Genomic DNA, 27,320 nt, shown 5'->3' with positions numbered 1-27,320 from the left:
AAGATTTTATGTAACATTTATTTTTTAATCTCATCCTAATTTTGGCTTTAACTCTCACCTCCCATTTCCATTCTTTTCTTGGAAATACAAACTTTTTTTTTAAACAAAATGTTTAAAATCATGATTGTCTAGAATCATAATAAAACATTCTTCTCTTCAAAGAGAGGGGAAACACACAACGTTTATTCTTTTGCAGCATTTTCAAATATGCATGTCAATATATATCTTATAAACTATTTAAAATAAAAAACCCTTCATCCTTTGAGGTTATTGACATTTTCTAGTTCACTGACACATCTCCTATAATACAATAATTCTATTCATTTTCATGAATGAGGTGGGAACTATACTAACAAATAGGATTTTAATCCCTGAGGTGCCAGTTAAAATGGACGAGGTTGCCATTGCAACACAAGATGTAAAAAACCAGCCTTAAATAATAAGCATGGATCATGCAGTCTAAATCAGCATCACCTCCATAGCGTGGAGTCATTTAGAAAATTGCATTTACTGTGTTAGGTTTACCCTGCTATTCTCAGCCTTCATGCTATGCCAATCTTTCCTTTCGTAAAGGAATAACACATAGCAATGAAGTCTGCAGAAACTTCTGAGATCCTCAGAAATCGAGAGAAACCATAGTCCTGTTTCTCCAATCTCCATCCACACTGTTGGAGAGGGGTTTTCAGCACCATTCCAAGACCTGGAAAGGTTGATGAACAGACTTGGTTTTTCTATGTTTCCATAGATTCAGTCAAAAAGGAGAAATCAGTCCTCCTTGCTAGAAAAAGGGCATGTCTTGCTTTTCTCTGCAGCCATCATCTTAGCACAGCTGGGTTCAGGTCCTTGTGCCCACAGTCCCTGCGAAGCCTCCCCCTTCCAGGCGGCTTCCAGCAGTTTCCGGGGTTCTGGCTGCTTCCCTAGTAGTAGCGGTTCAGGCTCCTGGTCCCAGGCACCTCGGGCTGGCCGTTCATCCAGATCTCCCTGATGATGCGCTCGCGCTCCTCCAGCCTCTGGGCGCGCTCCAGCTCCTCCGCCGAGGTGAACACGTTCTTGTTCAAAGTCCTCTCGAAGCGGCGGTGTCTCCGCACTGAGAGATCCGACGCCGTGTCTGAGCTGCCGTCCTCGCTGTCGCTGGTGTCGCTGCTGCTCTCTGGGTCCTGCAGGAACTTCTTCCCTCGACGCCGCCGGCAGTCTGTGTGGCAAGAGATCCTCATCACCAAGGCTGCCAGGGTCAGCACCAGCCCGATGCACACGCCAGACACAAAGTACAGAGCTGCCCGCTCAGGGTTTTCTGGAGGGAGAGGAGGAGGAAGCAAGTATTTGAGAGATGACATCTGTATATGCAGAGACCAAACAGGACTCCCAGCAGGCCCCAAAGCTTTGATGGTTACAAATACTGCCCTCCCATGTAAAAAATTTCATAATATATTCAAATATAATTATTGATCAAACAGTGAATCTGTAAAGGGTACATGAGATTCTTTTATTCTTGTGTAACTTTAACTTTGAAATTATCTTCAAATGAAAATAGAAAAGAAAGAAAAACTGTAATTACTTAGCACCTACTATATGCAAGCAACTGTGCTCAGGAGGCTTTTAAGAGGCGCTTCTGTCTAAAGCCGCTTTTCACCCATACGAAAAAATCTCTTCTTGTAAATCTGCTCCTGCAATCCTTGAATTTCCTTTTCATCACAGTACTGAGTAGTTTCCGAGCTGACCTCCCCCTTCTGGTATTCAGGCCTTGTGCAATCCCATCCCTTTAAGGGCTAGACCTAGCGACTCCTAAGAAATGCAATCGACCCTTGAATAACATGGGCTTGCACTGCACAGGTCCATTTTTAAGCAGAATTTTTTCAGCCATCTACAGGGATGAAATACAGTATTCACAGGATACGAAACCCGCATATAAGGACGGCTGACTTTTCAAATACGGGGCTGCCGCAGTGCCACAGGGTGGACTTCAGGACTTGAGTATACATGCATGGATTTGGGTATACGCAGGGATCCTGGAACTAATCTCCCACATATACCAAGGGACGACTGAGGAATATGGCAAAAGCAATGAGTGATTCTAACATTAAGTTACATAAGACCGTGACTTCTTGCTCTTGCTCTTGCTCTCTCCCTCTCTGTGGCTTTTCTTACTTGCTGGCTCTGAAGAAGCCAGCTGCCATGTGTGAGCTGCCTTACAGAGAGGTCCAAGTGACAGGGAACTCTGGCCAACAGTCTTCAAGGAACTGAATGGTGCCGAAAGCCACCTGAGTAAGCTTGGAGTGAATATCACTTGGCCTATCCCTGAGGTGAGCGCAGCCCTGGCCTTGCGGCAGCCTGTGAGAGACCTTGAACCAGAGAACCCAGTTGAGCCACACCCAGATTTCTAACCTGAAGAAACCGAGAGATAATAAATATATGTTATTTTAAGCTACTAAGTTTTGTAGTTTTGTACACAGCAATAAATAACTTATGCAATCAATCACACACTGAAAGCCAGTGCAGGCATTTAGGAATGGCCTTAGCAGGTTAACCAAAAGGAATCTGATTGAGCTCTTTTCCTTTGTGAAAGAAGAAAATAGTCATTCTGTTGATGATCAAAATGCTTAGCGGATCCGTGGTGACTCCTGCAAGGTGTGCTCAGTGAGAGTCTTTGGGTGAGCAGCTTTGCTTTCTAGGTACGTGTGAGGACACAGAGACATTCCTGGCCTTGAGTCAGGACCCAAGATAGACAAATTAATTTTCCATATTCTGTATTCACTTGTAAGTATAATCAAAATATACATTGTTTTATAGGTTTTAAGAATATAAGTGGAATCACAGATGATACGTATTTGCTTTTTAAATTTAAGAATATTTCTTAGAGAGATTTCCAAATATGTGTATTTAGCTTAACAGCACTTTTTTTGACTGCTGCACAGTGTTCTGTAGCACAGATAGACCTGTCAAAGTTTATTCAACCATTTCCTTATTGACAACATATAAATTGTTTCCAATTTTTCACAATTACAGTCAACACTAGAGTCACTGTCCTTGGGTCCTTATACACATCTCTTCATGAAAAACAGAATTATTTCTACAGGTTAGTTATTTAGAAAGTGAACAGCTGCATCAAAAAGCATAGGCATTTTGAAGTTTTATGCATTCTAAATTCTGTATCCAATAAAAGGCACTATGTGTCTAAACACAGCATATTGAACGCATGTGTTAACAATCCATCCTTCCCTCTGAAGCCCCATCAAAATGACAGTAATATGGATAAAACAGACATAAATTACAAGTACAAAGAGTAGTGTGGAGAAGAAAATAGAAACAAGAATAGGTGATAATAGTCAACAAATGGATTTAAAGTGCAGAAAAGGAGACTGAAAGTGAACTCAGTCAGCTGGTATTCAGCAAACACTGAGAGGACCAAAGAAGCCCTTGCCTTGAAGAACCAACAGTCCAGCGGGGAAGGAGGCCCACCCTGTTCCACTGCAAAAGAGAAGTGCTATGATAGAAGAATGAAGAGGGATCTCTGGAAACACAAAGGCAAGCAGGAAGCTAAGATCAGATGTGGGGGTCTGAGAAGCCTTTTTAGAAAAGATCATTCCTGAGCTGAGAGTTGAAGGCTTGAGAAGGGTTAGCCACGTGACGATTAGGAAAAGTCTTCCAGGCAAAGGGAACAGCACGGACAAAGCACAGAGGTGTGAAAAAGCATGTCTGTGTGGGAAAGTATAAGAGGCCTGGAACAAATCTGCAGAAAAAATGTTAAATTCCTCTTTTCTGTGGCAGCCCTTTAAATATTTGGAAATGACTATCATATAGCTAGGTTTCAAAGAACACTGGTTGATATTCAAACATCACAGTCACTCTTTAAACATCGTAATATTCTAGCATAGAAAGTAATAGAACCATAACCTCCTCCATTGTAGACACTGACAAACAACCCTAAATCATGTCTTTATCACCAACTCGCAATATTCTCATGTAGTGAACTTGTCAAATAAACCCTGTTAAGTCTTTAACAAAGGTAATGGCATTAAGTCTTGTTTCCCTATTAAAAAAAATACTGCTTATTAGGATTCTTTTCAATTCAAATACAAAAACTTCACTTTGTTTTAGCCTGTTTTTTTTTTAATTAATTAATTAATTTATTTATTTTTATTTCAGGATATTATGAGGGCACAAACATTTTTGGTTACATTTTATGACTTTGCCTCACCCAAGCGAGGATTAGAGGCATGCCCTTCCCTCTACAATACTCACCGTGTCCATTAGTTGTGAGTTTACCCCCCTCAAACCTCCTAATCCCTGGAGACTATTACTATCGTGTGAGCACCACAGTGTCGATCAGTTAGTGCCAATTTGATGGCGAGTACAAGTGGAGCCTATTCTTCCGTTCTTGTGATACCTCACTTCAGAGGATGGGCTTGAGCTCTATCCAGGAAAACAGAAGAGGTGCTAGATCACAATCATTTCTTATAATTGAGTAATATTCCATTGTATACATATACCCAATTTTAATAATCCACTCATGAATTGATGGGCATTTGGGTTGTTTCCACATCCTTGCAATAGTGAATTGTGCTGCCATAAACATTTAGGTGCAGATGTCTTTATTATAGAATGTCTTTTGCTCTTTTGGGTAGATGCCTAATAGTGCTGTTGCTGGATCGAATGGTATTTCTATTTTTAGCTCTTTGAGGTATCTCCAAATTCTTTTCCACAGACACCAGCAAACATATAAAAAATTGCTCAACATCTCTAATCATTAGAGAAATGCAAATCAAAACCACAATGAGATACCACCTAACCCCAGTGAGATTGGCCTCTATCAAAAAAATCCCAAAACAACAAATGCTGGTGAGGATGTGGAGAGACAGGAACACTCTTACACTGCTGGTGGGACTGCAAATCAGCCTGGTTTTAAATTTTTAAGGTTTTTTATCATCGTAATATTGTCATCTAAAATAATCTCTCAGAGCCTACCATTGAACCACCAAAACCAACATGTATAACTCCATCGAAAATGATGTGAAAATATTGAACAGGACAGTGACCTGTAACAAGCTACTAAACTGGCCACTGGGTTAATATTGACCTGCCCCGTAAGAGGGAGTCTTGTGGTCTTCGGGAGGTGTGAATTTACCTAATCGGCCCAGCATTCAGCCCAGGTGTCTCCACCCTATCCTCATGCTCACGAAATGCCCCAGTGATTCCCTGGTCTCCTAGGGCTGCTTACCCTGACAATGTGCCTCCATCATAAATGGCCCATTGCCTGACTTACTGTCAGTTCCTTACATCTCTCTCCCTACTAGACTAGATGCTTTCTGAAGACAGGAACTGAATCTTATTTAATTCTTTGAATTTCTAGAACTTACAAAAATTGTCCACATTCCTACAATTTCATGAAATCCATTATATCATCAGTCCCAATCTCTAAAATAGTCCCCTTTTTCTTTTTCTTCTCATCCTTCCTGCCTTCCTCTATCTCCTCCTTTCTTCCTCTTTTGGTTGTCTTTTATGAACTAAAAGGCAGAAGCAAAAAGAGGTATTGTGATTTCTTTAAGCCCCAGGATAAGTAGAAAGGCCCAAGAAAACAAGTCCAAGTCTGTTTAGTTCCAAAGCCTATTCCCTTCGCGTCACCTGCTGCCTCTGTGGTACCAGCATCGATGGTGAGGTGCCATCTACTGCCCAGGGCTGTTGGGAAGATCAGTGTGGATAATGCATGTGAAAATTTCATTTCTGGGTAAATAAAAGGCAGCTTCCTCAGAACTCATTTGCTTACCCACTGGCATACTCCTATGCCAGGTGCCATAGGGTCACAGAAAAGGCACTACCTCTATCCTTAGGTTTACATTTTCCCTCAGGAAATAATGATCAGGATAGCCCATGAATCTGTATTTATCTATGATCACCTCATGTCTCCTGACCATCATTAACATGCACAATGTGTACAAAAACATGCTATCTGATTACAGGCTGGAATATGCCTGAGCCTTACCTAGATTCTAGAGCAACTTAGAAAATTCTTAAGCCTTCAGATACAGCGGTCATGTCTTGGGACAAGTAAAAGCCCTGGACTTGGCCTCCCATGATTGAGTTAAATCCAATAACTTGCTTTTCTTTTGTACAGTGGGAGGAAGACTCTCTCATTTATCAGTCAAATGACCTTGAGCCAATCACAACCTCACTGAACTCCCAAGTGTGACAGGAGAAACATGCACACAGCAAAACTAACTGGAACTGAGAGAGACTCAGCGGAACCACGGGTGTGTGAATGAGGCCCCTCTGGGGCAGGTGCGGAGAGTGCAGAGTTGGTGAAAGGTCTGTGGACACAGGGAACGGAAAACCAAAAAGGCAAGAAAGGTTCAGTCCAGAGTGGCCTTTACAAGACCTAGTTCCAGTGATAATTCAAAAGTAAAAATCACCAGGATAAAGCAAAATGAAATCCATTTGCTGGAAAAGTGGGTTCTGCTGTTTATCAAGATAAAACCTCTCTCCAGGGCTGTGCCTTCGGCCTTTCTGCTTTGCTGGAGTTCTTTGGAGTCCTTTTCCTCTAAAACAGGCTTGACTCTGCCTCAGAACTCTGCTCCCAATTGCTAACAGAATTGATTTTCTGCCATCAGCTGTGTTGGGCAGGAATAAGGTCATTCCATGTGGGGTGGCAGCTGGTCAGGGACCCAGGGTGCTGCCTCTATCCACACATCCACGCCCATCAGGCCAGTAACCTGCCTAGGTCCCTATGGGTCTAAAAGGGCCTAAGTTTTATCTCACCGCTCTGTGCTTTACTCTAGATAAGCAGTCTTCACAGGGGGAACACGTGCCCAAGAGGTGAACAGGCAGAGACGGTTTTAAAGAAATCAATTTCCAGACCTTCAATGGCCATTTTCTTTGTTCTTTCCTATACTGGATCTGCCAAGAAGGTACCCATGGTGGAGGGACAGCTTACCTGTTATATACCCCCCACTGTGACCCTTCCCCATTTCATAAAAGGTAGTCCCTCCCCCCACCCCGTATCCCAAATCTTGCTACAGTGCACTGTGGCAGACTGCAAAAATGGCCACCAAGCAAAATAACGGTTCCAAATATCAATGTCAAAGTCTGAGGTAAAAGCCCTAACAACTAGTAACACATCCTTTTCCAAGTCAGTTTCCACTTCTTGGTTTTCAACAAAACAGAAGGAAGGCCCAATCAGGTCGCCAGCTGATAAATCATTAAAATAATTTTTGATGACAGATCAACCTGATTTTTGGCTTAGAATGCAAATTTAATTGAGACTCGAGTGACTTTACTATAACAAAACTCCTTTTGTTTTCATCTACATATTTATGTGAACAAAGTTTCTCAACACCCATATCTATAAAAATGAAAATAGGAAATAGAATTTTCACTGAATCATGTCTCATTCTTGCAATAAGTGATATTTACCCATGAATGCATTAACTGGGAGAGGGAGTAGCAGAAACCTCATCTGTCTCTTTAACAGATACATTTCCTAAAAGATACACTTCCCATAATAAGTTTTATGTTTAAAAACTCCCTTATACCGTCCAACCTCATATAGAACATATCTCACAATGAACTCTTTTTCTTTTACCCCAAACTAGCAAGTTCTCTCTCTCTTGCTCTCACTCTCACTCTCACTGTCCTCCTTCCTCCCTACCTCTTTCAACCATTTCCTTTCTACCTGAGGCTCCCCTCAGCCTACCAGCCACCTATGTCCAAAGTCCAGGGTTATCTTTGACTCATTCTTTTGCTTCTATACATGAATTAACTAATCTCAGCCATTCTCATGTCTCTTCCAACCCCTCCATTCTCACTGCCATTTCCCTGCACCTGCAGTGTTCTGGTTCAGCAATCAGATTCTACTTCCTTCCACCTCCAATGTATTTTGCACACAGATGTATGTCGATGCAATTTTTAAATGTGACTCTGATTATATGCTTCATTTTTTCCAAAAGAAAAAAGACTCTCAAGGCCCTCAAAGATCTGGTTCCAATCCCCCTTTTCAATCCTATCCCTCCAAACTCTTCCACAGTAGCCTTTACTCCACACAAGCCAAAGACTTCATTGTCCACTCTTAGCCCACACCTCCTTCAGGTTCATTCCTGACTCCTCTGCTGGAATGTCAGAATATGGGCACCTCAGTAAATTTTTTCCAATAGATAATTAACCTTCAACAAAACTAAGCCTTTCTTTTTTTCATTGATGCAGTACTCAAGTGATATGCCTTGAACTTCACAAATACTTAATTTCTCCTTTTAGCAGTATGAAACATTCTAAAGGAGTTTTCTTAGAATTCTATTAAAGAGCACTTCATTATGAGTATAAAATAAAAATTCTACATAAGGTTATTGTGAAAATTCTTCCTGAGGAAAAGAAGACTTTAAAATCATCCCGTACATGCTTTGGTTTAAGAGATATGGCTTTGAGCATATAAACTACAGATTAAGCTCATATTGTTCAGTATGCCCCGGCAACAAAAAGACTTTGATTTCTGACCTTAGTTTGGCTTTGCCTCCTTAATCGAGTTAAAGAAATAGAGCCAATTATAATTAAGTTACAGCTTTTCTAAGTTAGAATGAAATGAGCCAAAGAGAAGGACTGGCCCACTTCTGATCTAATGTCCTTGAAGGAGACACGCCAATGGGAAGCTGGCTCTGCTCTGATGGGCAGGGGAAGGGCCCCCGTAGGCAGAGTGAGTGGGAATCAGCAGGTGCAGCTACTGTGATTGGCAGTCTGCATCCATTTTCTGGGGATGGGCCTTGAGACCAGTTCTTCTCCTCTAGCTCCCCACTGCGAAGACTTGCAGAGAACCTGCCTGGGCAAGGCATGGCTCAGAAGACACCAATACTGCATCTGCCACCAGTCCCTTCAACCCAAGGAAGCCAATTCCCCAACCAAGAGGGAATCTGCCTGTGTCCCAGCATGGGAGATAGAGGACATGAGAGGTAAATTACACTTAACTTTACTGCCCAACTCCCCCAAATCAACCTCTCTTCTGTTACTCTAAGCACTTAGCATTAAAAGAACTCAATTCAACCCATCCGTGTTGGTAGGTTAAAAATAAATTTGGAATAGGCTGTCTTTTAAAACCTCTAGATGGCTCAGGAATCCATGAAGGCAGCAAACACACCTGTGTCTTCCCGGAGTCTGAGTCTGGAGCTCCCTAATTCCAGCTCCATTTCCTGGAGACTTGCCTGCATTCCTTACGAGAGTTTTCAGACCATGAGAGTTTTTAACATAATCGCATGGGCCACACACTCCAATGAATTAAAGGTCAAGAAAAACCAATAAATGTGGAACAGACACAGCAGAGGAGCTTGGGCTACATTTCCTTTACCTCTCAACTCCTTCACAAGTGGAATCTCTTCATGCACCCACCCTTTTCCCAACATTGGAATCTAAGGATGTTTAAAAATATATGCCTATTACATATACACATACACAAAGAAAGACATAACTCACAGGGAAAGGACGGAGGGAGGGAGGGATGAGAAAAAGAAGGAAGGAAAGAAGAGAGAGAGAGAGAGAGGGAGAGAGGGAAAGAGTGAAAGAGGGAGGAAGACAGATTAGATAGGCTAGATAGATAGATGACAGAGTGATAGATAGATGACAGAGTGAACTATCATTTACTGAATGATTCTCTTTGCCAGGATCTGGCATAATCCCTTTATGCTGGCCATCTGTAACACCTTGAACCATTACCACAGTTCAGCAGGGTAAGTAATTGGTGTTACTCCTGTTTAAAAGATGAGGCTGAGATGAGGCGTCATATGCAGGTCTGCCTGACACCCAAACCCATGCTTTCACCAGGATGGAAGACTATACTTCATACTAAAGGCAGAAACACAAATCATTCTGACTTTCACACACTGCTCTCTCCCCACCTGTTATATAGGCCTAACTTTGAACACAGTTCCAGAACTCCATCTGGAAAACTGCTGCTCTCCCTCCAGCTTAACTAGTCCACCCCATCCTGTCTCCCAGATCAGAAAACATCCTCTTTTGTCTACAACATCTCAGACATGCGTTCCCAGAGAAGCCCAGTAAGAGCAATTGAACAGGGCAAGAGCGTTTACTAGGCTCACGGGGTTTCAAGCTGGTGACTCAGCTGTTGCAATTTATATCATGCCTCTTCATCACTTTTCTGAAAAAATCAAAACTGGCACTCTGTGGTGGTTGTTTTTTCTCTCCTCTAATACTTTCTGCTCCAGGTCACTTCCTCGTGACCAAAGATCCACCCTGGTCCTGACCAGATCCAGACAGCTGTTAATTACCCAGGAAGCAGAGTAGGGAGGGCTATTGTCAGTTGTTTTTCCCTTAATAAATAAAAATAAATGTATTGCTGTATCTTGTTTCCTGCAGAGTCATTGTTTTCATGGGCAGGAAGAGGCCCTATGGAGAGGTCCTCGGGCTAATTTCATTGCACCCTCAGAGGTCAGATTATGCCCAAGAGACTCTTTGCAGGAGCGCACAGCAACAAGCAGCCCAGACCAGGTCAGCTGGTCTCCATGCAAGTGTCACCTTTGCCCCGCCTGGGCTCTCTTATTGGTCCCAATGCTTCCAATTCCTTGAGTGGAAAGGAAAAGGCTTTAAAATGAGCTTTAAAGAGAATAATGGGGCTTGTGTAGAATCAGGGCAGGCGCAGCATAATCTCTTCTCCGACTCTTTAGGCATTGTAAGGATGTCTCTTTATGGGATTCTGCCCCACCCCATAGGAAAGGGGAGACTCCCACCAACACTACTACCGTCTCTGAAACCCTGGAGTAAGATTTCCTTCTTTTTCCTTCCATCCCTGACTTGCTTCTCCTCAGGAAGAAGGAGTAGTGGAAAATCTCTGCTGCCACCAGGCTGGCTCTGATGTGTGCTCCTTTAATGTCAAATCTTTCATTCCCCCCCACAGGCAATAAGTGCCCCACAAGAAAGCATCCATCTTCCTACCCCTCATCCTAATCCACCTGCTCACTTTTCTTCCCCTGCAATGGGAAAGATCTGCAGTCCCATAGCTGCCCTGGGACTCAAGGGAGCTGGGTGAGAAGGACCTGACACACACAGTCTCTCATCTGGGTTTACCACTGCTGAAGTTGATACTGGTGAGGGCAACTTCAAAATTCTGATGCTTTTCTGAAGGGGTCCTTCAATTTGAAAGGGAAGAAGAGTGTGATGAATTAGCCCTTCCAATCTAGGCAGCACTTTATGTAGTTGCATTACAATTAGTTATAAATCATTATCACATGACAGTGAGAAATTTGAGCACAGATTCCATGTGATTCACTTCACATTCCCAGAGCATCCAAGCACAGTGTGTTGCTCATGGTATCACACAGATATTTATTGAATTAAATCATGAAATTTGCAACTTCTAAAAGAGCAGTTAATGTATTTATTATATGTAGACATGTGTATATATACGTATATATAGCATATATATGATGGCCTAACACTAAGAGTAAACAATAGAAAAAAATTACAAAATCACTGTAATCTCACAACGTGAATATAACTATACAGTATATAGTATAGTGGAGTGAATTTTCATCTGTTCTTTCTCTGTTATAAATGTGCATATTTATTTATATATACTTGGTTGTAGTCAGAGTATATATACCATTTATATCTTTTTCTCTGGGTATTGTACATGTATATTTCATGCAACATATAACATTGTTCAGTATTGCTCCGTCATCCTCCCTCAGTCAAGCCTGATAATGGCCACATAGGATGCTATCCAGTGAAAGTGCCACAGTTTACAGAAACAGTTTCCTGCCTTGGGTTATTCAGATTTTCACAAAAAATATTTAAAAAAAAAATAATGATGGAAGGAATATTGTATTTAACACTACTTCCTTTTTTGCTTCTTTGTTATTTATTGCCTTACAATGGAGTCTCAGAAAAGGAATCTCTGTGTCAAACAGGATAGACATTATTATAGCTCTTCATACACATTGCTAAGTAGTTTTTCAAAAGTGGTACATTAATGCCATGTGTCAAAGTACCACTTTCACCAAATCTTCTCTAACAGGGGATATTCCAACTGTTAAAAATGTTAAATTGTACAGGTCAATAAATAGTTGCTTATATTTATTCCACAAAAATTTGGAATAAATTGGGGTATCCCCCATTGGAGACTGTGAGTCTTCTCATACGTCTTTTAAGAATAAATTGGTAAAATTCTTTAAATGGCAATCTGTTAATGTCTTCCTCAATTAATAATTTATATATACTTTGATCCAGCAATTCCATTTTGGGAAATTTATTCTACAAATTCCCTTGAACATGTATGTCCTGGTTAATTATTATAGCTCTGTTTGTGGCTCAGTTTGAAAAGATTTGAACCATTCCCACTGGCTAGCGTAGACTGGTGAAATTATGGATGGTCCATGGATACGATGGATCGGTGTGTAGTTGTCTAAAAGAATGAGGAAGGTCTCCATATACTGATCTGAAATATCTCCACAATATATTTTTCAGTGAAAAAAGCAAAGTGCAAAACAGCATTATGGTATGCTACCTGTGCATAAAATGGGGGGGAAGAACTGTACATTGATATTTTCTTACATCTGCATGAAGAACTCTGGAAGTATTCATAGAAGCCTGGTGATGGGTCAAGCTTGGGAACTGGATGGAGGAGGCAGCTCTGGGGTAAGATTCCCTGTTGTATGTCTTTTTATGTCATTTAATCATTGAGCCATGTTCATTCACTGATTTATAGAGCACCTAATGGTTACCAGGCACTATTCTACATGCTGAGGATATAGCAGTCAGCAAAAGAAGCAAAAATCTCTCTGTTCCTGGGAACTTACAGATACATACTAAACAAATATGTAAAATATATAGTATGGGCAGATGATAATAAGTGATAAGGAGGAGAAAAGGGGAAAATAGGAAGGAGAATATGAAGTGTTGAATGGGTATCGGTGGGGAGGACTGAGGTAGAGTGACCAGAGTGAAACTCACTGAGGTGACTTTTAAGAAAAAAATTGAAAGGAAATGGAAGAGTGAGTGTATTAAAAATTCACATCATTAAATTAAAATGAGTATTCATTCCATTTACTCTTTCTAACAACCCTGTTAGGAGTTCTTAATAAGATTATTATTATTAATGAGATTATCCCCATTATAAAATATCATTCTGGTCCCAGTAGGTTGCTTGCAAATAGTTAAAACAAGAAATGTTAACTCCTCCAATCCAAGTGCTGAGACAGAGGGAAACAAAACATTTGGGAAGAATGTGGATGGGTGTGTAGGGGTGGGGGGCGAGGGGAGAAGATGACCTCGAGAGAGCCCTGAAGACTAGGAGGGAGTTAGCCAGTCGAGGACCGAGGGGAAGAATTCTTGCAAAAGGAAGCAACTGTGCAAAAGCAAAGAGGTAAGCAAAAATCTGACAAGTGCTTAGAATAACTGGAGCAGAGGTCTCGGGCAAGGTGGGAAGCGACTAAATAAGAACATGGAGAAGTAAAGGTCAGACACTAAAAGTCCTGGTAAGCCACACAAGGACCTGTAGAGTGGGGTGCCCCAAACCATCCCCAGGTCCCTTTCTCCTTGTTTTTCTATTTTAGAGCAGGTTTTTTCAATCTTGGCACTATTGACATCTTGGACTCGATAATTCTTTGCTGTGGGAGATCGTCCTGTACATTATAAGATGTTTCTCCTCCGCTAGATGCCAGTATCAGCCTGCCCTTCCAAGGTATGACAACCAAAAATATCTCCAGACATTTCCAGAAGTCTTCCTGTAGGGCAAAATCACCCCTGGTATGAAACACTGGTCTAAACCTTGACAAAGCTAAAATTCTCATTTTTCCAGCCTCCCTTGCAGCTAGAGAGGGCCATGTGACACAGTTCTGGTCAATGAAATATCAAAGGAGATCTACCGGAATCTCCTTCATTTTCTGCCTTTTTTTGACCTTGAATGACAGCATGAACAACAGCAGCCACGTTTTAGCCATGAGATGACAAGTTTAAAAGAAAGGCCATGAGAATCACAAAGATGTTGGCCCCTACATTTTTTACTGTATATATTTAAGGTGTACAACATGATGTTTTTATATACATATACATAGTGAAATGATTACTACATCAAGCAAATTAACATATCCATCACCTTCCATGATTATCTTTTTAATTTTTTTTGTGGTAAAGCACCTAAAATCTACTCTCTTTTTTCAGTATATAACACAATGTTATTAACTATAGTCCTCATGCTGTACATTAGATCTCAAAACTTATTCATCCTACGCAACTGCAAGTTTATACCCTCTGACCTACTTCTCCCCATTTCCTTTCCCCCCTCACCCCTGGTAACCACCATTCCACTCTTTGTTTCTATGCATTCAACATTTTTTTGAGATTTCACATATAAGTGAAATCATGCAGTATTTTTCTGTCTCTGGCTGGGTATATACCCAAAGGAAATGAAATTAGCACCTTGTAGAGATACCAGCACTCCCAGGTTCATTGTAGCCCTATTCACAACAGCCAAAATATGGAAACAACCAAAGTGTCCACTGATGGATGAATGAATTAAAAAACTGTGGTATATATACACAGTGGAATATTATTCAGGAGATACTGCCACTTGTGACAACATGGATGAACCTGGAGGACACTATGCTGACTGAAATAAGCCAGACAAAGAAAGAAATATGCTGGCCCCTACATATTTAAGCCAATGGGCTAACGCTAGCAATCGCCCACTTCCAGACTTTTTGGTGTGTGGGTGAGATAACTCCTATGTGTTTAGGCTACCAAGTTGAGGTTTTCTATTATTTGCAGCTGAAAACAATTCTAACTGCTAAGCCATACAAAAGTGTTTGGATTTTATCTGAGATAATGAGGATGCACTGAAGGAGTCTCAAAAATAAAAAGAGTTGCATCATCACACCTGCATTTTGGAAAGATCATTTTGCTACAAAATATAGACTGTGAAGCAAGACTGGAGGCAGGAAGACCATGGAAAATGCCGTAATGGCAAGGCAGGCAAAAACAGGCTGGGGCTTGAACCAATTCAATAATGGCGGGAATAAAGTGGAGGGGACACGTTTGAGGGACATTGAAAGGCTAAAATGGACCCACCCTACCCAGTTGGATATGAGCCGTGAAGAAGATGCATCAAAGGTTAAAGATCATATTTCTGGATTATATGATGTCTTAGATAGGTATGCAAAAGCAGGAGTATATTTAAAGTGAAGGACAATATTCCACTCTAGGCCAGGTTGAATTTGACATGCTTATAGTATATCCAAGTGGTAATTTTCAGAACACTTTGAAAAGGAAGGCAGAAAAGAGATGGGAGTAGTAATTGTCTAATTTATATATGATATAATTCAAAATTTAATATTATAATAAAATAACATACTTATTATGAAATAATATCAATGAATTATAGAATAATTAAAAAGACAGCTAAGCAAAAAGAAAAATAAAACATATAGGCACATACCTGTACAATGCTGGCGCCCAGATATAATTTGTAGTAAAATGTGGTTGCTTATACAGATGAGTATGCACACATAAATGGGATTATATTGTATGTAATGCATGGTAACAGACTTTATTCAGCCAACAGCATGGCATAAATATCTTTCTATTTCAATTAATATCCACCAATTTTTCTAATTTTTTTACTACTTGTATTATAAACAGTTTTGAGATGAATTATTTTCATAGTAAAATTTCTGCCTATATCTCTAATTATTTCCTTAGGAGAAATTTCTAGAAGTGGAATTTCTGGCTATATGTGTTTTTAAGGCTTTTGATAGATATGGTCAAATCATTCTCTAGAGAGGTTGTAGTGATTCACAATCCCATAAGCGCTGTGGGCAAATACTCATGTCCTCACACTTTCTCCAAGATAAAGTTATGTACTTAGTCACTTAAATCTTTGAGAAATTTATAAAATAAAAACATTAATCTCATTGCTGTTTCCATTTTGTGTTTGCTAGTATTTGAAATCTGTATGTTTTATTAATAATTTGTATTTTTTCTTTTTCAAACTGCTAATTCTTATACTTTGGCAACTTTTCTTTTGGGACACTTATTGATTTGTGAGGGCTCTTTATATGTTATAAACTTTAACCTTTCTTCATTAATGCTACATTTTTTTTCTTAGTTTGTCACTTGTCATTTACTTTTAGGGCTCATTTTGGTAAGCAGATATTTAAAATTATTGAAATGGTCAAGGTTTGAAATGACTGTTATGAAGAATGGGCACAAGACGTATCTAGAAGCAAAGAGAAAGATTAAAGCACTAAATGAGAGGCTCAGCTGAGACTGGAGACCATGAATTTCTAGCAGCTTCAAACTGCAAACTGTATTCCCAGTAACGCAATTGTGCTCAGAAGAAAAAAAAAAGCAACTGCAAACTATAGCAGCACTTGATAACCTGGGAGCAGAGGGAGTCTTAAGTCATCACATATCAACCCTGTGCAAGCTGATATGTGAAAGTAAAACCAGTCTCTGCCCAAAGGAAATCTAATCAGAACCTTAGTCCCTTCCTTTTTATATAACATCCAGAGACATCAGGCAAAAACAAAAGCAAAATATCAAAAAATTAAAAACTCTCTCAAGCAGCAGAGAAGGAGTTTGATCATTCAAACTACTGAGCATTTTCATGTATTTTTAAATGGCTCCTTTTATATGAACAGCATCTGTTTTCAAGAAATGATCTTGAGGAGAAATTCAGCCATCCTCCTATAGAGTTCAACTTTGAGCCAAGACAAGGGGCAAATATCAGACTCTCCCAGACACACATACCTTCTACCTCCATCTCTCCCACCTCACACAGCCCCCCAAACACAAAACACACACACACATACACACACACACACACACATACACACACACACACACACAGAAAGAGAGAGAGAGAAAGTGAGCAGGATACACTCAGCGTGAGGGTTTCCCCTACTATTTTTCTCAGAAACTGGACAAAATAATAAGGCAGTTGTGTGCATTAGCAAGCATGCTGCTGAAATAATGGACCACATGGATGGGACAAGAGGCAACCAATGCACTGGGAGAAAACAGGCGGAGTTAGAGCACAAGGAGTTGAAGAGTAGATACAGCAGAAGAAGAGTAGAGAACAGGAGAGAGCTACAAGATTAGGACATTTTCTACAGTTTTCTTTTATCATGCTTTTCTTCACTGCTTCCAATCCATTTATTCAATTTTCTTCTTTGAAAACAATGGTTATTTGTATCTGTTATATTGACCTTCATATTTTAAATTTTCTTTATGTATTTCATTTATAATCAGGAAGTATTCCCCACTGAATCAAGTCTATTTACTGGATCTAACAAATTTTATCTTAGCCACTCTATTTTCCATTTCCTTACCTTTTTAAAAATCTCAGCCCATACTTACTTAAAAGATCTTCCTTCATCCCAAGCAGTATTTAATTCAAGAGTATGGGGAAGGAAGGAGGAAGTTTGGAGAGGAGAGAAAAACAGGGCCTTGTACCCTTTTGGCCTTGACAAGATCACAAGACACATGGTCAGTAGAGACCACTCGATGAGTTACCACTTTCAATGGCCACATTCAGGGTCACGCTGGCTGAAATGGAAAACTGCCAGGCACCTCCTGTGCCGAGCAGAGCTCCAAAGTCCAATACTCTGTTTGCTCTCACCTGAGATATTTTCTTGCAACCACTGATTTGCACGTTTCCTTTGAAACCTTGGAAATTCCAGACCCTCTCTGCCACCTGCACTTCATTTGGGGCATATCTTCACTATCAAGTTAAGGGAATCATCATTCAATCACTTGTGCAAACATGATGCCAGAATTTCAAACATCTCTTTTCTAGCTTTAGTGTCCTTTCTACCCAATACAGCCTTGAAGACAGAGCAAAGGTAAGAGTCCTCTGATGTGCGGGTGCCCGGGAAGGAGGCCTCTGGACCTCCTTAAGGGAGGTGAGGAGCTGACTGATGACCTAGGCACTCACTGATCCAAGAAGGCAGAGCCCCAGACCTGAGGCACATGCAGATTACATGCTGCACCTTGCCAACCACAAAGGAGCCAGCCAGGTAAGCCTGGAGAGTCTCTCTTTCTGAAATCAGGCTGCACGCCATCCAAGATCCTCTCACAAAGAGAAGCTATGAGCTTCCTTGGCTCATGGAACCATCAATCTTGGCCTGGATTTGCCACTGTAAATAAAAAATGTCAGGTTTTGCATTTGAACTCTTAGGTCACCACGTATCAACCCTGCCTAGAGAATTAGAAAGTAAAACCAGCCCTTGCCCCAAAGAAATCTAATTGGAACCTCAGTCCTTTCCTTTTTATACAACATCCAGAGACATCAGGCAAAACAAAACAAAACAAAGTACCAAAAAAACCCTAAACCTCACTCAAACCACTGAGCATGTCATTTTTATCTATTTTAAAATGGGTTCTTTCATATGAACAAAATCTGTTTTCAAGAAATGATCTTGAGGAGAAAGTCAGCCATCTTCCTAAGAGTACAACATTACACCAAGGAAGGGGCAAATATCAGACTCCCCCAAACTCACAGACCTTCTGTCTCCATCTCTCCTATAGGCTATCAAACACCTCAGACAGCTCCTGAAACAGGGAGCACGCACACATACACACTCACACATGGGCAGCCTGTTTGGGGTTGGAACTGCATAGAAATAACCAGGATGGAGGCACGCCATCATCCCCCTCCATCCTCAGAGCTAATGCGCAATGACAGATGCCCACAGTAGCCCTGGGCTACTTCACTCACTCACTTGAGCTGAAAGGAAACCAAACATTTTCAGCAAGATAAAGCTCTCAGAACCCTTCATTTGCCAAATTAAAGAATGCCAAGCTTAACTCCCAACAAGAAGACCTTTCATCTCAAGACTGAGCACAGTAGAACACTCACTTCGATCACAGAGCGTTTCTCTCCTGAGTATAGGGCCAGAGATAGCCACCCAGGAGACAGCCCCGGACCCAGCCCAGGCCCCAAGCCCCAGGCCCCAGAGCTGGCCCAGCCAAGACCAGGTACCTACCCGCAACAAAGGAATAGGCCGCTAGGATGTTGCTGAGCAAAGCCATCTCCACGTGCTCTGTGCTGGGGCTGAGGGGCAGCCTTGTGTAGCATCCAGAGGAGACCTAGAGATGCTTCGGCTGAATCAACGTGGACACTCTCCCTCTCTTCTCTTCTGTTTGGGAACACAAAGGGGTTGATGAGACACATTCTGCTTTCCTGAGGCCATGTTCCAGGTAGCCTGGGCTTGTGAACAAAGAGCCAGTCTCCTGATGCCACTGAGCTTGCCAGTCAGGGACCACAAAGATCTGGGGTCTTGTCCTCTTTGCTCAAGCGAGCCTGTTGGTTTTCAAGGAAGCAGCAACTCTTTACATGTCTAATTTCCCTGGCCTTTCTCCTTTCTCTTCCCCGTCTCCCCACTTTAACACTCTCCCCTTACCTTTCCTGGTGTTCTTTATTGCAATCTCCCTGGTTCAACTTTGAGGCACAGCCCAGCGGGTCTAAATCACAAGTGTCCAAGCCACAGCCCTCTCCTCTCCTGCTCTGCTTTCCCGGGAGCCAGCACTGACGACACTTGTGTACCTTGATCAGTTTGCCTCATCCCTCAGGTCACCAAATGTGCGTCCTTGGCAGTGGGTCAGTGCTGGCTATCCCAGAACTGCCAAAATGGTTCCAGTTCTAATAAAATACCCACCAGAATTTGGTGGCTAAAGCCTGCTCCCTGCCCCCAATTCCATGACTACACCTGTGCCTGTGATGGGCCAAACACACACACACACACAGCCCACAGACTGCCCACCCACAGCAACATCCCTCCGGGGCCTTCTTTCTCGGTGTTCAGCAGCTCGGCCCCTGCCTGGAGGAACACATCCTCTCCCCAGCCGCTGCAGCAGCTCAGACCTGGCACCGTCATCGCCCAGTTCCCAGCAAAGGCTCAGAGCTCCTGCGCATGAGGTGGGAGAGAAATGGCAAAGACCCCAATGGCTCATGTTCAATGCTGTGGTGAATGGAGGATGGGGAACTGAGTCACGGTGTGCAGAGGGATGTCAGGTTGGGGAAATCTAGAGAAGCAGAAGGCTCTAGTCCTCTGGGAACGAACTTGGGCTCTCAGAGGGTCACGGATGTCAGTAACACAGAGCACAGAAGGCCTGGAGAGCTGCGATTCCACAAGGTGGATGGAGCGGGTTACGACAGAAAAGAACACTCTCACTCAAGGAGCAGCTGACCAACTCGCAGCTGAGAAGCAACAACCATAAGGTCCTTGGAGCAGTCAGAGGCCTTGGGAGTGGCAGGTCAGGGACTCTGAAAAGGGTTGGCTACTGTTGTGGGATCCCTGAGTCTCTAAGCCAGAGCACGGGGCCTCCTTTAGCAGCCATTTGAGTTCCTAAAATGTGACAAGTAGATGATACAGGTGAATGATTAGAACCACCATTAATCAAAGACCCTATTTCCGAGTGCTCATAAAATATTTTAATTTTATACTGGAGATTTCCAAACTGAAAAAGCACAGCTTTTAAAACCTATGACTTTGGAGTTGAGTTCTTTGCATATTTCTAAATGTTGAATATATTGTGATTCTAACTTAAAAAGTGTATACTATTTGACACAGAAATTTCATCTTTGATATTTTTCCTAACAGATAATTGAACTGGTATAATAAAGATAGGTTAAATATATTGACCTATCTTACATATTAACCTATCTTAATATATTAACCTGAGTTCAAAGGCTGTTCTACAGGTCTAAGGACTTCAGAACCCAGGAAAAGAGTGAAGTTACTGCAATGTGTCTGAGCATGCAGTGAGACAAGGCTATTTCAAATCCATTCCTTCCTACGTATCTCCTCTAATGTTACCATAGCACAAGTTTCATCACTTCATTTCTGAGAATTCTGCAACAGTCTCCTACCTGGTCTTTCCGCTGACATCTTCTTCCTGCTCAGTATAGCACCCACTCTCACCAACAGAGTCATCTTTCTCCAGTACAACCATGATCACATCATTCCATAGCCCGGCCCTTTAATGAATTCCCTTTGAACTTCTGAACACAACACATGCCCATTTTCACAATATCTTATCCCTATCCAGCTCCTAATTTATCTCCTATCCAAGTTGACACTCACACACACATACAGAGACACAAGCATGCTTAATGCTTCGAAAATATTTTCAGTTCCCCAAATGCAGCTCTTTCATCTTTCCATGCTTTTGATCATGCTCTTCCATTTGCTTAAATGCCCCCTTTCCCTTCATCTGTCTGGCAAATATTTCCTTTAAGAGAGAATTCAAAAGTTCTATGGCAGTTTCAAAATCCCAATAACATTTTTTTGCAGAAATAGAAAAATCTATACCAAAATTCATAAGGAATCTCAAGGGACTCTGAAAAGCCAAAACAATTTTGAAAAATAACGAAGTTGGAAGTCTCACTCTTCCTGATTTCAAAACTTAAAGACTGGCATAAAAACAGATATATAGACCAATAGAATAGAATAGATATCCCAAAAATAAACCCTTACATAAATGTTCAAATGATTTTTGATAAGTGTGCCAAATCGTTTAATGGGGAAAAGACTATCTTTTCAGCAAATAGTGTTAGGAAACTGGATATCCACATACAAAAGAATGAACTTGGACCCTTACTTTATACCATATTTAAAAAGACCTAAATATAACTGCTAAAATTTTTTACAAAACTCTTAGAAGAAAACATAGAAATAAAGCTTCCTGACATTGGATTTGACAGTAGTTTCTTGGATATGACACCAAAAACCCAGACAACAAAAGTAAAAAAAAATAGCTAAATGGAACTTCATTAAAATTAAAAACTTCTATGCATCAAATATCACAAGAGAGTGAAAAGGAAACCCAAAGAATGGAAGAAAATATGTACAAATCATTATCTAATAAGGGGTTATTATCTGGAATCCTATATATCCTAATTCCTAATATCAGAACTCCTACAACTCAACAACAAAAACAAACAACCCAATTTAAAAACGGACGAAGGACTTGAAAAGATATTGCTTGAGTGATATAAGAATAACCAATATGCACAATAAAAGATGCTCAATATCATTAAGCATTAAGGAAATGCAAATCAAAACCACAATGAGATACTACCTCATACCCATTAGTAAGACTACCATCAAAAAATCAGAAAATAACAAGTATTGGAGAGGATATGGAGAAACCAGAACCCTTGTGCACTGGAAGGTAAAATTGTGCAGCCACTATGGAAAACAGTAAGGCAGTTCCTCAAAAAAGTTAAAATAGAATTATTACATGACCCAGCAATTCCACTTCTGGGTCAACTCAAAAGAATTGAAAGCAGACACTTGAACAGAATTTGTACACCAATGTTCAGAGCTGCATTATTCACAGTAGCCAAAAGGTGGAAGTAACCCAAATGTCCATCCATGGATGAATGAATAAACAAAATGTGGTATATACATGCAATGGAATACTACTCACAGCCTTAAAAAGGAAGGAAATTCTGACACGTTATAACATGAATGAACCTTGAAGACATTAGGCTAAGTGAAATAAGCCAGTCATAAAAGACAAATATTGTGTAATTACACATATACAAAATACCTAGAGTAGTTAAATTCGTAGAGGCAGAAAGTAGAATAGTGGTTTTAAGAAACTAGGGGAAGAGAGGAAAAGAGAATTATCATACAGGGTGCAGGGTGCAAAGTTTCAGTTTTGCAAGATGAAAAGAGTTCTACAGATGGATGGTGGTGATGGTTGCACAATACTGTAAATGTACTTAATGCCACTGAACTGTGCATTTAAAAATAAGTTAAGATGATAAATTTTGTTATGTGTATTTCACCACAATTTTAAAAATCAGTAATAATAATAATAATAAAGTTTCAATGGGGTACAACAGTGAATTGTGAAGGTTTCTTCATTTAGAGAATCCTGCCATCAAATTTTGGTTTTAAATGAACAGGAATGCTAGCAGAGTTATCTTTTAGTGCTATTAAAATTAAAGTCAATAGAATTCTAATTCTATCACATTATGAATATGGCTTAATTTTAAGTAAAAGATGTTATCTCACTTATTTAAAAAATTGAATAGTAAATTAGTATAATCTATCACATTTATAGAATAACAGGTAAAACATATATCACATCAATAAATGCAAAATATATTTGTGTAAAATTTAATAAAAATTCATGATTTAAAAAAAAAACAAGAAGAAACCCAACAACTCAAAAAACTCAACTCAAAAACACAAATAACTTTAAAAAGTGGGCACACCTAACAGGTACAATGCATATTGTCAGGGTGATGGACACACATAACTTTGACTCAAACTGTATAAAAGCAATTCATGTAACCAAAATGTTTATACACCCATAATATTGTGAAATTAAAAAAAAAAGACCCAAAAAATGGGCAAAGGACATGAACAGATATTTTCAAAAGAAGCTATACGAATGGCCAAGAAGCATATGAAAAAAAATGTTCAGCATCACTAATCATCAGAGAAATGCAAATTAAGACCACATGAGATACCATCTTATACCAGTCAGAAAAAAGTCAAAAATAACAGATGTTGGAGAGGATGCAGAGAAAAGTGATCTCATACACTGTTGGTGGGAATATAAATTAGTACGACCTCTATGGAAAGCATATGGAGATTTCTCAAAGAATTAAAAATAGAACTATTCGATGCAGCAATACCACTACTGGGTATCTACCCAAAGGAAAAGAAGTCATTACATAAAAAAGATACCTGCACTCGTATGTTTATCACAGCACTATTCGCAATAGCAAAGACAGCGATTAACCTAAGTGTCTATCAATGGATGACTGGATAAAGAAAATGCGGTATATATATACATACACGCATGTGCATATACACATACCCCATGGAATACTATTTAGCCATAAAAAGAATGAAATCATGTCTTCTGTAGCAATATGGAAGGAACTGGAGGCCATTATTTTAAGTGAAACAACTCAAACACAGAAAGACAAATACTGCATGCTCTCACTTATAAGTGAGAGCTAAATACTGTGTACCCGTGTACAATAATAGACACTGGAGACTTGGAAGGGTGAGAAGGGGAGGGACGAGAAATTACTTAATGAGTACAATGTACACTATTTGGGTGATGGCTGCACTAAGGGCTCAGACTTCACCACTATGCAATATATCCATGTAACAAAACTGCACTTGTACCCTCTAAAATTATACAAATTTAAAAAATAAAGAAAGGTCTACACATTGAAGCTCCCCATGAATCCTCCAAAAGCCCTTCTTTGGCTACCGAAGTATCCAAATATTCTTCTAATATTGCACTTATGATATTGCAATTGGAATTATCAGTTCACACGTTTGTCTCCTAAAGTGGAGAGGCATCTTATAAATCTTTGTTACACAAGCCCCTGGCATGGTGCCTGATGAAAGGAGGTTCTCAGTGAATGCCAGCTGACTGGATGGGTGGTGGGGGGATGAATGAAAGGTACAATGACAGATCTGAGGGTGAGCCACCTTGAAGACTAAAGGACAACAGGGTTGACAGTGGCTCTGCATGGGGCACCAAGCAGAGCACTTCCCCAAGACCATGAGACACATGCAAGACAGAGCCTTAGGTGACACAGAAACTCTTCCTGCAAGTCTCCCTGTCACAGGTGCCAGTGGAGAGGGTGGCAGGAGCCAGGAGCAGGAGAACCAGGCACAAAAAAGTCAGGCCAAGGCAGAGGAAAAATGACATCTGGATGGCCCATCCTAAAGAGTAGCCTTCTTGGAAGACACTCCATGGTCCACATGGGACAAGGCGGGGTCAGCACAGCTCTTCTGTAAAGGGCTGAGAGTAAACAGCTTAGTCTTTGAGAGCCTGAGAGTCTCTGTCACAGCTACTCAACTTTGCCATTGTGTTACAAGAGCAGCCATTGGTAATACATCAGTGAATAAGTGTGGCTGTGCTACAACAACATTTTATTTACAAAAATAGGTTTTGGTCCTAATTTGGCCCACAGGCCATAGTTTGCAGACCCCTTGCCTAGATCCTAACTGCTCAAAATATGGCATGAGGACCAGCATCACTGACATTACTTGGGAGCTTCTTAGATCTGCATAATTTTGATCACCATCCCAGACCTACTGAAGCAAAATCTTATTTTACAAGATGCCCAGTACAGTTTGAGAGGTTCTGCTCTACATAATCCCCTTCAGCCTGAGCACCATGACACCACAACAGAGGCCCAGGGGACTTTCACTTAGCGCCCTCTTTATAAATCTGATCTTGGCCAGAGGGCTATTCCTCACTGACCCTGTCACACAGCTCAGTTCTCCAAGCGGTTACAGAGAACCTTAGTGTGGACTCCAAGCCAGAGGACAGGAATTGGCAGAGGAGAGTCTGTTCAGGGTATTCGTCAATGAGACAAGGTCTGTAGAAGTCAGAGAAGTGATGAACCCCAGAGCCAAACTCTACTCCCAAATCCTTCTTGGGCCCTCCCTTAACAGGGATGAACCAGCTCCAGGTAACTCTGGACACCTTCCACTGGCAGTTCACCCTGTAATTAAAACATTTCTGCATCTCCTGCCAACATAAAGGTAAAGAGAATGAAGCACTCATTCACTCCTAAGTACAACTTTGTACTCTGTTCCTCAAGGAAGCCCTTCACCACTGGTTAGATCCTAGAAGAGTGGTTCTCAATCCAAGGCGGTTTTGCCCGCAGGGAACGTTTGACAACGTCTAGAGACATTTTTGGTTGTCACAACTATAGTGGGGCATGACACTGGCATCTAGTGGGCAGGGGCCAGGGATGCTGTTAAACATCCTACAGTGCACAGGACAGGCTCCCACCACAAAGAACTATCTGACGCAAAGTGTCAATAGTGCCAAGGTTAAGAAACATGTTCTAGAACAAACATCACCACTTCATTAACCAGCCTAAGCAATTCTCAGTGTCCAAGAACCTCATGTGTATCCCCAACACAGTCAGAAAGGTGTCAGAAAGAGGGGCTGCTTCCCAGCGCCTTGATCAGGGCAGCACAGGTCCAAGTCCTGGGCGAACAACTCAATATTGCCAGTGGCCAGAAGTGACCAAGCTCTGGCATAATGACTCACAGCAACCCGGCGCTTAAGAGAGCACATCGTCAACCAATGCTGGCTTATTAATTTGTAGCTAGAGAACCACCTGGCACAAGACTATATTGTGTCCTCTAAATATGTCGATCCTAGGGATTATGTTGGTAAGGACAGAATTATGACTAAGGGGCTGTGTATTTTCAAAGCCAGGCTTTTCTCTCAGTGATAACCCATTGTACTAACCTCATGGCATTCCAGAGAAAAATCATTTCTAGAGAACACTCTAGGGCCAGTCAGCCAGCATCACAGTACACTTTCTTTGGACAGCACCTACCAGTTCTTGAAAATCTTACTCTCCAACAGCTTTCTTTCATCCGTGGCCCAAAGCTCCTTCACCTAATTACTGACAAACCACATCATGATTGAAAGGAGACAGCTTATTTCTAACACCTACATCCCGGATTCTTGTCTTCCTGCCCACCTGCTGGTCTCTTGATGAAGATGGCAATAAACCCTACCTTGTGAGCACCATTTCTTAGACTGAAGGCTAATTGCAGGCATTTTAAGTTTTTTTCCAGTGGCTTCCATTTTGGAGGTACCCTTGCTGCAAATTTATATTTTCTGGAACCTTGAGTCCACCCATTTAAATTGAGTGCAATTGCTGAATGGCCAAGTGTAATATGAAATGTACCTGGTGATAGTACATTTCATCTTATATTTTAGTAGCAGCAGTGAGTGTCCCCTTGTATGTGAGCACCCATACAGGTGACTATCTCATTACATAATGCTCAGAGGGTGGTGATCTCATTATTGCTTTAGCTACCTGGGGAGAGCTGTGCCATCAGAAGCAGAGAAGTTTCTGGGAAGAACGGTTCATCCCTGATGATGTTGGTATCAGCCAGTAGAGGTTCTAAAACTTGGTTGGCTCCAGTTGGCTTCTCTGACTCTGAAAGAAAAAAGAAGTGGCACAAAAACCGTCATATACCTGGGAGATCACATCATGCTTTAGGTCTGGTGTCATCATGAACCCAACAGAGAAGGCTTGAGTGTGTCCGGATTCTTGGAGGGATGAATAGTATCCCCTGAGAGGAGAAAGCCTAGTGCCAGAGTTTAATCTGGAATTTGGACTAGACAGCTAGAGAAACCAGCCTCCCAAGGTCATAGCAGAAAGGAAACAAGGGGTAAAAGATCAAAGATACATGCTTCCTCTCCTCTCTCGTCAGCCAAAACCCACAAAACAGCTAGACCAGGACATGCCCGTCTAGCCCCTCATCAGTGCAGTTTGCAGTCCAGCCTCTCTGGAACAGGAAGGGAGGGAATTCAGT

The 27,320-nt window shown here is 41.1% G+C and overlaps 1 protein-coding gene across 2 annotated transcripts; it reads right to left on the bottom strand.

Moving 5' to 3' along the window:
* Positions 1-26,957, bottom strand: EVA1A (eva-1 homolog A (C. elegans)). 2 transcript variants are annotated; one of them, XM_012664868.1, is made up of 3 exons: positions 26,819-26,957; positions 18,969-19,121; positions 1-1,291 (listed from the first exon to the last, which is right to left on the bottom strand). In XM_012664868.1, exons 2-3 carry the CDS (start codon positions 19,012-19,014, stop codon positions 918-920), a joined length of 420 nt encoding a protein of 139 aa, XP_012520322.1. In that variant the 5' UTR covers positions 19,015-19,121; positions 26,819-26,957; the 3' UTR covers positions 1-917. The 2 variants fall into 2 exon arrangements, with proteins under 2 accessions (XP_012520322.1, XP_012520323.1); XM_012664869.1 differs by lacking the exon at positions 26,819-26,957 and adding an exon at positions 19,386-19,478.
* Between the last annotated feature and the right edge of the window lie 363 nt (positions 26,958-27,320).

The sequence above is a fragment of the Propithecus coquereli genome, unplaced genomic scaffold, assembly GCF_000956105.1.
Source record: "Propithecus coquereli isolate 6110/MARCELLA unplaced genomic scaffold, Pcoq_1.0 Scaffold93, whole genome shotgun sequence".
Classification (NCBI taxonomy): domain Eukaryota; kingdom Metazoa; phylum Chordata; class Mammalia; order Primates; family Indriidae; genus Propithecus; species Propithecus coquereli.
Note: the sequence above shows the minus strand (reverse complement) of the source record. Positions and strands in the feature narration are given on the sequence as shown.

Excerpts from the sequence above, each read along its gene's own strand:
- EVA1A (XM_012664868.1), bottom strand. The coding sequence starts at position 19,014 with ATGGCTTTGCTCAGCAACATCCTAGCGGCCTATTCCTTTGTTGCGG. Across the intron at positions 1,292-18,968 it reads GGCCTATTCCTTTGTTGCGG|AAAACCCTGAGCGGGCAGCT; the intron begins GTAGGTACCTGG and ends CTCTCCCTCCAG.